Source organism: Rana temporaria, chromosome 12 (assembly GCF_905171775.1).
Source record: "Rana temporaria chromosome 12, aRanTem1.1, whole genome shotgun sequence".
Taxonomy (NCBI): Eukaryota; Metazoa; Chordata; class Amphibia; order Anura; family Ranidae; genus Rana; species Rana temporaria.
This window is the reverse complement of record NC_053500.1, coordinates 137,179,033-137,194,026: the sequence shown is the minus strand read 5'-3', so window position 1 is coordinate 137,194,026 and position 14,994 is coordinate 137,179,033. Positions and strand designations below refer to the sequence as shown.

Genomic DNA, 14,994 nt, shown 5'->3' with positions numbered 1-14,994 from the left:
AGCCCGGACACATGATTCCAAACCTGAACTGTCCGGGTGAATCCCGGACAGGTGGCAACATTAGTGGGGGTGCAAGCAGACGTATTTGATAGCAGCTAATAAAAAAATCATTCCTTAACTGATCCAAGTACATAAACTGGACTCTGGTTACTTGATGTGGGAAAGGACGGCCATGCAGGCTCCGATTCCAGTGCCCTTTACAGCAATCAGGCAAAGGTCAGGCGATGTAGGGGTCACCTAGGTGGTGATAATGAGTTGGACCCTCTCAATGTCATATCTGAACTTGCAATACCAGATTTCATCAACAGGTGGCACTGCAGATGAAATCTGAAAATATGGCTTCCAAAGAGCATGGGGGGTGATCTTTTCACCTTATTTTTTTATTTTATTTATGTTGATGTCTAAAATCTAGCTAGTCATCAAAAATACACCATGATTCTTTGGCTTTTTATTCCAAAAAAATATAAAACTGGTGACACCAACCCATAGACGGTCATAGACTTCATGCATGTCCAGTAGCAACAAAAAAAAAGCACAATACAAGCGGAACCTCGGATTGCGAGTAACGCGGTTATCGAGCGTTTCGTAATACTAGCACTGTATTTAAAAAAAATTCGAACTCTGTTTGCGAGTGTTGTCTTGCGAAACTAGCAGGATTCAAGCCAAAGCGGTGTGCAGTACCGCATTTGGCCTGAGGTGGGGGGGCGCTGGAGCGGAGCAGAGCCGAACGGCGCAATTTGGAAATGTACGGAAAGGCCAGAAGATAGCTCGGCTGACCTCAGAAAACTTCAGGAACTAAGGCCCAGATTCTCAAAGGGCTTACGACGGCGCAGCGCCATGTACGCCGTCGTAAGTCCTAATCTGGGCCGTCGTATCTATGCGCCTGATTCTTAGAATCAGTTACGCATAGATATCCATTAGATCCGACAGGGGTAAGTCTCTTACGCCGTCGGATCTTAAATGCAATTTTTTTTCCCCGCTAGGTGGCGCTTCCGTTGATTTCCCCGTCGAGTATGCAAATTAGCTAGATACGCAAATTCACGAACGTACGCGCGGCCGACGCAGTCAAGTTACGACGTTTACGTTAGGCTTTTCCCGGCGTAAAGTTGCCCTGGGTCTATGAGGCGCAGTCAATGTTAAGTACGGCCGTCGTTCCCGCGTTGAAAATTTATAAAATTACGTTGTTTGCGTAAGTCGTCCGTGAATGGGGCTGGACGTAATTTACGTCCACGTCAAAACCAATGACGTCATTTGGAGCAATGCACGCCGGGAAATTTTAGGGACGGCGCATTCGCAGTTCGTTCAGGCGCGGAACGCGCTTCATTTAAATGAAACACGCCCCCTACCCGCTAAATTTGAATTCCGCCGGGTGATTTACGCTACGCCACCGCAACTTTACAGGAAAGTGCTTTGTGAATAAAGCACTTGCCTGAAAAACTTGCGGCGGCGTAACGTAAATGAGATACGTTACGCCCGCACAGAGATACGCCGATCTCTGTGAATCCGGGCCTAAGTCTTTCCGAAGTCAACCAAGGTGTCCTCGGCCCTTTCCGAGGCTCTCCGGCGCCCCCCCCACCTTTGGCCGCATGCAGTATTGCATGCCATTGAAGTCAATGCGGAACAAATTATTTTCATTTCCATTGACTTCAAAAGGGAAAACTCGCTTTGATATGCGAGCGCTTTGGATTACGAGCATTGTCCTGGAACAGATTATGCTCGTAATCCGAGGTTCCACTGTAATTCTTTTTTTTTAGAAATCACTCGCATTCAAAAGTTCATCAAGGTATTCCACCACATCTCCCTCATCGTCATCTACCAGGTTCTGCATGGCGAACTGGTACAGCTCTCTCTGTTTGGTCGTGACGTTATAGAACAGGGTGGCCTCAGGGCGAGGCTTGAAGTTCGACTCTGTAAGGCCCCACTTCTCCTTGTGGTATTGGTAGTAGACCATGTTCTGCTTCATGACGTCATCATCCGGGTCAAAGAGTAGATAGCTCGCCGCGCAAGGGGCGGAATTCCGAACGTCGTCGAGTTTGTAGTAGGCAAACTGAAGATAGTGGTACATGGTGGCCACAAATTTCTCGACCACGTACCCTCCGATGACGGGGGTGAGGTCACGCTCACATTTCATTTTGCATCTCAGGACCTCAATGTAGTGGTCGGCCACCGATGGATAGAAGTCCTTGAAGTCTTTGATCTCTCTAGAACCTTCGCAGAAGGCCGTGCATTCCTGGAAGGCCTTGTAGAAGTCGGGTAAGGCCAGCTCCATGTCGGAGATGGAGGTTCTCCAGTTCTCTCCGTTGTAGGCCCTAACAGCTCGGATGAAAAAGTTCTCGTAGTTCTTGGTCTCCAGATCTTTGATGTGGTTCTCCGAGTCCGGCATGCTCTTATAATAGGCCATGTTCCTCTTCATCATCTCATCGTCGGGGTGCAACAAGAGGTAAGTGTGGGCAGCCGCCACCGCTTTGGGCAAGTTATCGGTCTTGAAGTAGGCGTATTGGAGATATTTGTAGGGCTCGCGGACCTGGAACTCCAGCATGGTCTCTCTGCTGGGCTGAGACTGGCGGAAGGCGGGGAGACCCTGCTTACAACGTTTCAGGCATCGAGATCTCATCAGAACGTCTCCAAACACCCTGAGTTCGGGGAAGTCGTTGAACCGACCTTGGGACTGAGTCCCATTTTCCAGGCCCTTCGGCGGAGGGTTGTCGTCTATCCGGGCCGTACTGCAGTTTAGATTACAGAACGCCTCGCTATCCCTCAGGAGGCGGTATAGCCTCAAGCTTATCTCAAGGTAATGGACGCTCTCTGGCCACTTCTCGCCCGAGTACTGGTCCAGCCCGTATTTATAGGCCGACTCGAGGGGCATCAGTTCATCTCGGGGGTAACTTCTAAAGCTGTAATGTTCATACTGAGCGCCGACTGAGAGGGCGAGGAGAAGAAGGGAGGCGCGGCAAATCCAGCAGGCCATGGTGGTACCGACTCAAGTTCAAGGTAGGTGCTGGATGGGAAGAAGAAGAACAGGTAGGTGTCAGGAGCTTTTATTTTTATTTATTTTTATTTTCTGTATACATACATAAAACACACATTAACCACTTCATTACTGGGCACTTAAACCCAGTGCCGATCCTGACCTCCCTGGGGCCCTAAGCAAAATGACATGTCACATTAAAGTTGAGAAGCGGAGGGGGGAGGGGTTTTTCTGCTGTCGGAAATTACATCTTACATTAAAGTGATAAGCGGGGGGTGCTGACGTCTTGCCTCTTCTCCCATGCAGCCAGCGAGTTGAGAAGCGGGGTGAGGGGCCGAAAATTACTTCTCACCACCAGGCAGGGCCTCTAGTAATTTGGGGGCCCTCCGCAGCTTTGCGGGGCCCTAAGCGGCTTGCATAGTGAGCCTATAGGGGGGATCAGCCCTGCCTAAACCCCCTTCCTGCCCAGACCAATTTTCAGCTTTCAGCGCTGACGCATTTTTAATGACAATTGCGCGGTCATGCTACACTGTACTCAAATTATATTTTTATCATTTTGTTCCCACAAATAGAGCGTTCTTTTGGTGGTATTTGATCATCTCTGCGTTTTTTTTTTTTTTTGCGCTATATATAAACAAAAAAAGACCGAAAATTCAGAAGAGTTCCCCTTTTACATCCGAATCCGCAGAGTTCCCCTTTTACATCCGAATCCGCAGAGTTCCCCTTTTACATCCGAATCCGCAGAGTTCCCCTTTTACATCCGAATCCGCAGAGTTCCCCTTTTACATCCGAATCCGCAGAGTTCCCCTTTTACATCCGAATCCGCAGAGTTCCCCTTTTACATCCGAATCCGCAGAGTTCCCCTTTTACATCCGAATCCGCAGAGTTCCCCTTTTACATCCGAATCCGCAGAGTTCCCCTTTTACATCCGAATCCGCAGAGTTCCCCTTTTACATCCGAATCCGCAGAGTTCCCCTTTTACATCTGAATCCACAGAGGGGGGCGACTCTGATGTAAGGGAGAACTCTGGGGACTCTGACATACGGGATGCTCTGGGAACCCTGAATTAAGGGGGAACACTGAGAACTCTGATGTACGGAGAGGACTCTGATGTAAGGGGGAACACTGAGGACTCTGATGTACGGAGAGGACTCTGATGTACGGAGAGGACTCTGATGTACGGAGAGGACTCTGATGTACGGAGAGGACTCTGATGTACGGAGAGGACTCTGATGTACGGAGAGGACTCTGATGTAAGGGGGAACACTGATGTAAGGGGTGCTCTGAACCCTGATTTACCTTATTGTACTCACTCAGAGGCAGGAGAGAGAAGGGGGAGACTTCAGGTCACAGACAGGGATGGATGGTGAGCTCACTCACCCCTTGGCAGTCAGCACCTCTCATCCGGATGCATCTGAGGCTGCTGGACTTCAAATTTCCGGCCCCCAACTTTCCTTTTCTGAGGCACAGAGCTGTAGGGGTGGGAGGAAGAGGAGTAGATCGAGGCCTCTCTCCTCTCCTGTCTGTGTGTGGGAGGGAGGGGGGGGGGTTAGTGTTGGCTTTGGGCAGTGTGAAAGAGAGTGCAACAAACACTCTCAGCTTAGACAACGTGAGCCAGCAACCCTGCTGGGAAGCCATAGTCCAGTCTGAATCATGTGTCCGGGTTTCAGGCAGTTTGAAACCCGGAATCCAAACCCGAACTGTCCGGGTGAATCCCGGACAGGTGGCAACCCTAGAACTTGTATCACCTCCTAACCACCCATTTTAAACACTTATAAATCCTGATTGCAGTTGAATGGCATTGTGTTGAGCAGCATGGTGGGTGGTGGTGATAGCGGGGGATAAAATCATTGCAGTAGTGGAATATGTAAATTCCCCTCCAGCATTGGGGTTCTTCCCAACACTCAGCAGGGGATCCGAGGACGGGGCATTCCTCGCTGATTGGGGCAGATGTCAGTGTTATGACAGCTGGACCTGTTCAGATCGTGTCCACAAACACCACTAGGCGTGTCCACTGCCGCCGGAAAATTCGTTAATTTTGGTTTCATTCGATTTGTTTTCTTCGAGTCATTCGTTACGATCACAATTTGTAAATTCGAAAATAAGAAAGAAAATCCCAAAATTCAAAAGAATAAACTAATAAATTATAAGTATTGGAATTTCCTTTCAAATGTGGCTGTTAGTGAACGAATACGAATTTATCCGAAGTGACGAATTATCCGTATTAACGAATGGCGCATCTAAACGGATGGAACGTAACAAATTAATAATAACAATAATAATAAAAACGTATTATTATTTCATTCCACTTGTTTAGATGCGCCATTCATTATTTCTGATAATTCGTAACTTCGGATAAATTCGTATTCGTTGCGTTCACTAACAGCCAAATTTGAAAGGAAATTCCAAGACCCAAATTTTTGGATTTTCCTTTCTTATTTCCAAATAAGAATAATAACAAACAAATTTTTCGACAGTGCTTGTCTATTTTCCTGTACTCCCTGTGGAGCTGATGGGACCTGCCCCCCCCCCCCCGTGGAGCTGATGGGACCCGCCCCCCCCATGTGGAGCTGATGGGGGCCGCCCCCCCCTGTGGAGCTGATGGGGGCCGGCCCCCCCCGTGGAGCTGATGGGGGCCGGCCCCCCCCTGTGGAGCTGATGGGGGCCGGCCCCCCCATGTGGAGCTGATGGGACCCGCCCCCCCCTGTGGAGCTGATGGGGGCCGGCCCCCCCCTGTGGAGCTGATGGGGGCCAGCCCCCCCCTGTGGAGCTGATGGGGGCCGCGCCCCCCCCCTGTGGAGCTGATGGGGGCCGCGCCCCCCCTGTGGAGCTGATGGGGGCCGCGCCCCCCCCCCCCTGTGGAGCTGATGGGACCCGGCCCCCCCCCCTTTGGAGCTGATGGGACCCGGACCCCCCCATGTGGAGCTGATTGGACCCGGGCCCCCCATGTGGAGCTGATGGGACCCGGGCCCCCCTCTCTGTGTAGCTGATGGGACCCAGGCCCCCCCCCCCTGTGGAGCTGATGGGATCCGGTGCACCACCCCTGTGGAGCTGATGGGGGCCGGGCCCCCCCATGTGGAGCTAATGGGACCCGCCCCCCCCCATGTGGAGCTAATGGGACCCGGCCCCCCCCCCCATGTGGAGCTAATGGGACCCGGCCCCGCCCCCCCCTGTGGACTGGGCTGGTTGTACTGCCCTATCAGCAGCCCTGCATATGTGTTGGAATGTGAAATGGGCCTCAGGGGTGGCATTAATCGATCCCACCAGTAGTCTAGTCTTGTGAAATGATCAAATCACAAGACTAGACTAGTCGCAAGCGATCAAATCGCATGACGAGTTGCACCGATCAAATCACAGGACAAGTCGCACCAGTATGACCGAGGGGGGCTCAAATAAGTAATGTCGCAAGCGTTCGGTCACACCGAAGGCAGCTTTTAAATTGCACGACTTCTAAGCAACTTCACGTACGACTTGGAAGACATCTGAAAACTATCAAATCGCATGACAAGTCGCACCAGTATGACCGGGGGGGGGGGGCTCCAATAAGTAATGTTGCAAACCTTCGGTCACACCGAACGCAGCTTAAGACGCCTTTCACACTGAAGCGTTTTTACAGCATTTTAGCCCTCCTAAAACGCTCATAAAACGCTCTCCATGCATCTCAAAGAACCCTTTCACACCGAGTCCTGCAAGCAGCATCTTTGGAGCAGCTTTTGGGCGCTAAAAAAAACGCTCCAAAAACGCCCCTCTCCATTGAAATGAATTGAAAGCGCTGTAAAAACGCCTTCCCCTTTCACACCAAGGCACTGCAAAAACGCCCTAAAGCGCTAGGGTCTTAGCGGTGCTTTACCAGCACATTGAGATTGCAGATGAGGCTTCGCTCGAATAACGCTCAAAAAACGCCCCAGTGTGAAAGGGGCCTTAAAAAAAAAAAAATCGCACAACTTCACTTGAAGTTGGACGATTTCCAAGCCGTGCGTAAGTGCACATCACGTATGACTTGGAAGACATCTGAAAACGATCAAATCGCATAACAAGTCGCACCAGTATGACCGTTGGGGGTCCAATAAGTAATGTTAGTAATCTTACGGTCACACCGAAGGCAGCTTTGAAATCGTGCGACTTCACTTTCTAAGCCGTATGTAAGTGTAACTTCACGTACGACTTGAAAGACATCTGCGCCACTTCATGCACAGATGTCTACGCAAAAAAAAAAAAAAAATCGCACCTGAACTTGCAAAAAGTAAAAAAAAAAAAAAAAATGGCGTTGGAGTTGCACCGATTTGGCCGCTTCCACAGGGTGCGACCTGCCATGCGATTTTCGAAATGATCAAATCACAAGACTAGACTAGTCGCAAGCGATCACATCGCGGGACGAGTCGCACCGATCACATCGCGGGACGAGTCGCACCGATCACATCGCGGGACGAGTCGCACCGATCACATCGCGGGGACGAGTCGCACCGTTCACATCGCGGGGACGAGTCGCACCGATCACATCGCGGGGACGAGTCGCACCGATCACATCGCGGGACGAGTCGCACCGATCACATCGCGGGGACGAGTCGCACCGTTCACATCGCGGGGACGAGTCGCACCGATCACATCGCGGGGACGAGTCGCACCGATCACATCGCGGGGACGAGTCGCACCGATCAAATCGCGGGACGAGTCACACCGATCAAATCGCGGGACGAGTCGCACCGATCAAATCGCGGGACGAGTCGCACCGATCACATCGCGGGGACGAGTCGCACCGATCAAATCGCGGGACGAGTCGCACCGATCAAATCGCGGGACGAGTCGCACCGATCAAATCGCGGGACGAGTCGCACCGATCAAATCGCGGGACGAGTCGCACCGATCAAATCGCGGGACGAGTCGCACCGGTGTGATAGGGGGGGGGGGGGGGGGCGTTGGAGTTGCACCGATTTGGCCACAGGGTGCGACTTGCCGTGCGATTTTCGAAATGATCAAATCACAAGACTAGACTAGTCGCAAGCGATCAAATCGCAGGACAAGTCGCAACGGTGTGCTTGGAGGGGGAGGGGGTTCTCCGATAAATCATTTTAATAACCTTCGGTCACACCGAACGCAACTTTGAAACTGTGCGACTTCACTTGAAGCCGCAGGATTCCAAAGCTATGCGTCAGCGCGATTTAAAAGCCACCAGTGCGACTTCACGCACCGAGATCTACGCGAGTCTCACCTGAACTTGCAAAAAAAAAGTAGCGCAGGAACCGCTTTCAGATTTGGCGGACTCGCGTCGATTCGACCGCTTCGGGTGCGACTTGTCATGCGATTTGAAATTACCCCCCCCCCCCCAAAAAAAAACATTGTTACAAAATAATGAGTGAAAGTAATAAAAATGAGGAACTTACGGTGTAAATATTAAAGTTCAGAAGAGTTCCATCGCCAGTCCTGGATCGTCACCCCCCCGGGGACACGGAGTGTGAGGTTCCTGGGGGCCACAACTGAAGGATCTGCTCCTCTATGGGCTCTGTACCACGTAGCAGGCCAGCCAGGCAGAGAGGGGGGGGAGGAGATGGGGGTGGGGGGGGGTCTGCACTCACAGGAAGTCTATGAAAGGATTTGCCTGTTGCTGCAGGCGGAGATTTGGGAATGGAATTCCAAGAGACTGGGCTGGAAAAAAAAAAAACTTTTCCAAACTTAAAATAACTTTATTGGTCTGAAAGTTGTAACCACACAATGAACACATCATAGCAGGAGGGAAACGTTACAAAGTTTCTTATTTCTTTGTGAGATCCCGGAGTGCCTCTGGAATGTGGTCGCCGTGTACGCAGGCGGAGGAGGGGGGGCTAATATTAGGGGCGGCCACTGGGGGGGCAGGGTTAGCTGGGGGGGCCTTCCAGCTGTTGCAGAACTACAAGTCCCATCATGCCTCTGGGAGTAATTGTAACTGCCAACCTTGCAATGCCTCATGGGAAATGTAGTTCCACGACTGCTCCTTGCTCTAAGGCTAGGATCACATTACTGAGTGTCGAGGATGCGCGTGCAAAAATCGCGCACTTATTTCGCAGGCGCACAGGCGCACCCCTTTTTGCAAACATGGACAGTGCCCTGGAAAAAGTATTCACACCCCTTGAAATTTTCCACATCTTCTCATATTGCAACCAAAAAACATAGATGCATTTCATTGGGATTTTCTGTAAAAGACCAACACAAAGTGACACATAATTGTGAAGTGGAAGGAAAATGATGAATGGTTTTTAAAATGTTTTACAAAGAAATCTGTGATAAGTGTGTGTGGGGGGAGGGGGGGGATTTGTATTCAGCCCCCTTTACTCTGATAACTAACATCTAGTGCAGGGGTGGGCAATTATTTTTTCGATGGGGCCACATGAGAACCTAAAAATATTTTGGAGGGCCGGGCCAAAAGGCTAAACTCAATACTGCATAAAATCAATTGTATTTCTTTATAAAAAGCAGTAAATATCATTGTTGGAAAACTGGGGGACAGAGGCTGGGGACATGACACAGGAGGGGGACAGAGGCTGGGGACATGGCACAGGAGGGGGACAGAGGCTGGGGACATGACACAGGAGGGGGACAGAGGCTGGGGACATGACACAGGAGGGGGACAGAGGCTGGGGACATGACACAGGAGGGGGACAGAGGCTGGGGACATGACACAGGAGGGGGACAGAGGCTGGGGACATGGCACAGGAGGGGGACAGTGGCTGGGGACATGGCACAGGAGGGGGACAGAGGCTGGGGACATGACACAGGAGGGGGACAGAGGCTGGGGACATGACACAGGAGGGGGACAGAGGCTGGGGACATGGCACAGGAGGGGGACAGTGGCTGGGGACATGGCACAGGAGGGGGACAGAGGCTGGGGACATGACACAGGAGGGGGACAGAGGCTGGGGACATGACACAGGAGGGGGACAGAGGCTGGGGACATGACACAGGAGGGGGACAGTGGCTGGGGACATGGCACAGGAGGGGGACAGAGGCTGGGGACATGACACAGGAGGGGGACAGAGGCTGGGGACATGACACAGGAGGGGGACAGAGGCTGGGGACATGACACAGGAGGGGGACAGTGGCTGGGGACATGACACAGGAGGGGGACAGAGGCTGGGGACATGACACAGGAGGGGGACAGAGGCTGGGGACATGACACAGGAGGGGGACAGTGGCTGGGGACATGGCACAGGAGGGGGACAGAGGCTGGGGACATGACACAGGAGGGGGACAGAGGCTGGGGACATGGCACAGGAGGGGGACAGAGGCTGGGGACATGGCACAGGAGGGGGACAGAGGCTGGGGACATGACACAGGAGGGGGACAGAGGCTGGGGACATGACACAGGAGGGGGACAGAGGCTGGGGACATGACACAGGAGGGGGACAGAGGCTGGGGACATGACACAGGAGGGGGACAGAGGCTGGGGACATGACACAGGAGGGGGACAGAGGCTGGGGACATGGCACAGGAGGGGGACAGTGGCTGGGGACATGGCACAGGAGGGGGACAGAGGCTGGGGACATGGCACAGGAGGGGGACAGAGGCTGGGGACATGGCACAGGAGGGGGACAGAGGCTGGGGACATGACACATGAGGGGGACAGAGGCTGGGGACATGACACAGGAGGGGGACAGAGGCTGGGGACATGACACAAGAGGGGGACAGAGGCTGGGGACATGACACAGGAGGGGGACAGAGGCTGGGGACATGACACAGGAGGGGGACAGACGCTGGGGACATGACACAGGAGGGGGACAGACGCTGGGGACATGACACAGGAGGGGGACAGACGCTGGGGACATGACACAGGAGGGGGACAGACGCTGGGGACATGACACAGGAGGGGGACAGAGGCTGGGGACAGGCAGCCACTGTTTAATCAATAACAATTGATTAAACAGTGGCTGCATGTGATGGCACAGTGGCTGCGTGTGATGGCACAGTGGTTGCGTTTGATGGGCACAGTGGCGACAATTGATGGCACAGTGGCTGCGTGTGATGGGCACAGTGGCAACAATTGATGGCACAGTGACTGCGTGTGTTGGCACAGTGGCTGCATGTGATGGCACAGTGGCTGCGTTTGATGGGCACAGTGGCTGCGTGTGATTGGCACAGTGGCTGCGTTTGATGGGCAGAGTGGCTGCGTGTTATTGGCACAGTGGCTGCGTGTGATTGGCACAGTGGCTGCGTTTGATGGGCACAGTGGCTGCGTGTGATTGGCACAGTGGCTGCGTGTGATTGGCACAGTGGCGACAATTTATGGTGGCGAAGTGGCTGCGTGTGTTGGCACAAGTGGCTGCGTGTGTTGGCACAAGTGGCTGCATGTGTTGGCACAAGTGGCTGCGTGTGATGGGCACAGTGGCTGAGTGTGATTGGCACAGTGGCTGCGTGTGATTGGCACAGTGGCTGCGTGTGATTGGCACAGTGGCGACAATTTATGGTGGCGAAGTGGCTGTGTGTGTTGGCACAAGTGGCTGCGTGTGTTGGCACAAGTGGCTGCATGTGTTGGCACAAGTGGCTGCATGTGCTGCGTGTGATGGGCACAGTGACCCCTCCCGGCCCTGCCTACTGTTATCACCGCAGCGGGGAACATAACAGACAGCGTTCGTTTGAACAGCTGTTTTCCCCGCTGCGCATAGACACTCCCCCTTGGACGGATCTGTCCAATCGCGAGCAAGGGGGAGTGTCTATGTGACTCCCCCTTGCTCGCGATTGGACAGATCCGTCCAAGGGGAAGTGTCTATGCCATAGACACTCCCCCTTGGACGGATCTGTCCAATCGCGAGCAAGGGGGAGTGTCTATGTGACTCCCCCTTGCTCGCGATTGGACAGATCCGTCCAAGGGGGAGTGTCTATGCGCGGCGGGGAAAACAGCTGTTCAAACGAACGCTGTCTGTTATGTTCCCCGCCGCGGTGATAACAGTAGGTTGCGGCGGCGGGGGTGGGCCGGATTAAAAGGTCCGCCGGGCCGTATACGGCCCGCGGGCCGTAGTTTGCCCAGGTCTGATCTAGTGGAACCAAATTGCCTTCAGAAGTCACCTAATTAGTAAATAGAGTCCACCTGTGTGTCATTGAATCTCAGTATAAATACAGCTGTTCTGTGAAGCCCTCAGAGGTTTGTTAGAGAACCTTTGTGAACAAACAGCATCATGAAAGCCAAGGAACACACCAGACAGGTCAGGGATGAAGTTGTGAAGCAGGGTTAGGTTATAAAAACATCTCCCAAGCTTTGAAGATCTCACGGAGCTTCTGTTCAATCCATCATCGGAAAATGGAAAGAGTATGGCACAACCGCAAACCTACCAAGACATGGCCGTCCACCTAAACTGACCGGGCCGGGCAAGGAGAGCATTCATCAGAGAAGCAGCCAAGAGGCCCATGATAACTCTGGAGGAGCTGCAGAGATCCACAGCTCAGGGGGGAGAATCTGTCCACAGGACAACTATTAGTGGTCTCTCCACAAATCTGCCCTTTATGGAAGAGTGACAAGAAGAAAGACATTGGAGAAAGAAAGACATAAGAAGTCCTGTTTGCAGTTTGTGAGAAGCCATGTGGGGGAGGGGACACAGCAAACATGTGGGGGAGGGGACACAGCAAACATGTGGGGGAGGGGACACAGCAAACATGTGGAAGAAGGTGCTCTGGTCACATGAGACCAAAACTGAGCTTTTTGGCCTAAAAGCAAAACGCTATGTGTGGGGAAAACTAACACCGCACATCACCCTGAACACACCATCCCCACTGTGAAACATGGTGGTGGCAGCATCATGTTGTGGAGATGCTTTTCTTCAGCAGGGACAGGGAAGCTGGTCAGAGTTGATGGGAAGATGGATGGAGCCAAATACAGGGCAATCTTAGAAGAAAACCGAGTCTGCAAAAGACTTGAGACCGGGAGGAGGTTCACCTTCCAGCAGGACAACGACCCTAAAGTACAGCCAGAGCTACAATGGGAAGCCTATGGAAATGAATGCGCCGTCACCATGTACACGGGTGGAGGAGGGGATCTATAATGTGCCGTCACCATGTACACGGGTGGAGGAGGGGGATCTATAATGTGCCGGTCACCCTGTACACGGGTGGAGGAGGGGGATCTATAATGTGCGGTCACCCTGTACACGGGTGGAGGAGGGGGATCTATAATGTGTGGTCACCCTGTACACAGGTGGAGGAGGGGGATCTATAATGTGCGGTCCCCCTGTACACGGGTGGAGGAGGGGGATCTATAATGTGTGGTCACCCTGTACACAGGTGGAGGAGGGGGATCTATAATGTGTGTACAATATACAATAAATACACGGACTGAAAAGAAGAATGCATCTGAAAATCCCATTATAAAGCCTCCGATATCCCCCCTCCCCTCCCCCGACTGGAGCGCCATTATTGGGAGGTCACCAGACCAGAAAGAGATCCAGATGAGTTCAGGCAGAAAATTTCCCAATCTTCCCGGAGAAATGGAATGTGACTTATAGAAGATCTCAGTGTGTGGTGGTCGGTATGAGACGGAATCCGGCGTCTGGAAAATGGACGCCAATGGAATGGCATGGAAATGGATGGCAATGGATGGCAATGGAAAATTAGAAAATACCAAGTGGAATAAAAAGATATTTCTGCAGATCATCCCGACAATATAATGATGTGTATTGGAGGATTCATATCAGTCTGTGAAGCAAAGGAGCTTACACTCTATTACCCCTCCTCCACTACAGTCACACATTATTATCCATTCATAGAGCTCTGACAGATACTGTAGGGCTGTACAGAGAACCCTGAGCCTCAGGAGCTTACACTCTAATCCCCCCCCCCCCCCACCACCACAGTCACACCCTATTATTATTATACATTTATATGGCTCTGCCATATTCATAGTGCTGTACAGAGAACACTGAGCCAGCCACATCAGTCTCTGCACCAGAGGAGCTTACACTCTAATCTCTCCACCATAGTCTCACACTATTATTATTATACATTTATATGGCTCTGCCATATTCCATAGTGCTGTACAGAGAACACTGGGCCTCAGGAGCTTACACTCTAATGCCCCCCCCCCCCCCCATAGTCTCACACTATTATTAGTTATTTATATAGCTTTGACATATTCCATAGGGCTGTACAAACACTACTAAGCCTCAGGAGCTTACACTCTAGTGCCCCCCCCCCCCCATAGTCTCACACTATTATTATTATTATACATGTATATAGCTCTGACATATTCTGTAGTGCTGTACAGGGAAAACTAAGCCAGTTTCATCATTCTCTGCACCAGAGGAGCTTACACTCTAATGTCCCCACTACAGCCACACACTATTATTATACATTCATATAGCTCTGACATACACTGTAGGGCTGTACAGAGAACACAGAGCCAGCCACATCATTTTCTAACCGGAGGAGCTCACACTCTAATCCTCCCGGCACTCTCAGATTCCTTTGGAATGATGGCGACAAGGTAAACAATTGTCTGTACAGATCCATCCCGGGAATGTCACACACATGTGATTGTTATTCGGCTCTTGAAGTTCCTCCGAGGAGCTCCGATGAATTGTGCGATCGGGACCAACGTAAAAAATATATATAATACAGTAAAACCTTGGTTTGAGAGTGACTTGGATTGAGAGTGACTTGGTTTGAGAGTGACTTGGATTGAGAGTGACTTGGTTTGAGAGTGACTTGGTTTGAGAGTGACTTGGATTGAGAGTGACTTGGTTTGAGAGTGACTTGGATTGAGAGTGACTTGGATTGAGAGTGACTTGATTGAGAGTGACTTGGATTGAGAGTGACTTGGTTTGAGAGTGACTTGGATTGAGAGTGACTTGGATTGAGAGTGACTTGGTTTGAGAGTGACATGGATTGAGAGTGACTTGGATTGAGAGTGACTTGGATTGAGAGTGACTTGGTTTGAGAGTGACTTGGATTGAGAGTGACTTGGTTTGAGAGTGACTTGGATTGAGAGTGACTTGGTTTGAGAGTGACTTGGTTTGAGAGCGTTTTGCAAGACAAGCAACATTTTTTTAAATACATTTTGACTTGATATA

General features: G+C 51.7%; 1 protein-coding gene across 1 annotated transcript; it reads right to left on the bottom strand.

Annotated features, from left to right (window-relative positions):
• Nucleotides 1–1,740: 1,740 nt before the first annotated feature.
• Nucleotides 1,741–8,506, bottom strand: LOC120918969 (cartilage associated protein). Its single transcript, XM_040330887.1, has 2 exons — nucleotides 8,350–8,506; nucleotides 1,741–2,998 (listed from the first exon to the last, which is right to left on the bottom strand). Exon 2 carries the CDS (start codon nucleotides 2,966–2,968, stop codon nucleotides 1,751–1,753), a length of 1,218 nt encoding a protein of 405 aa, XP_040186821.1. The 5' UTR covers nucleotides 2,969–2,998; nucleotides 8,350–8,506; the 3' UTR covers nucleotides 1,741–1,750.
• Between the last annotated feature and the right edge of the window lie 6,488 nt (nucleotides 8,507–14,994).

Excerpts from the sequence above, each read along its gene's own strand:
- LOC120918969 (XM_040330887.1), bottom strand. The coding sequence starts at position 2,968 with ATGGCCTGCTGGATTTGCCGCGCCTCCCTTCTTCTCCTCGCCCTCTCA.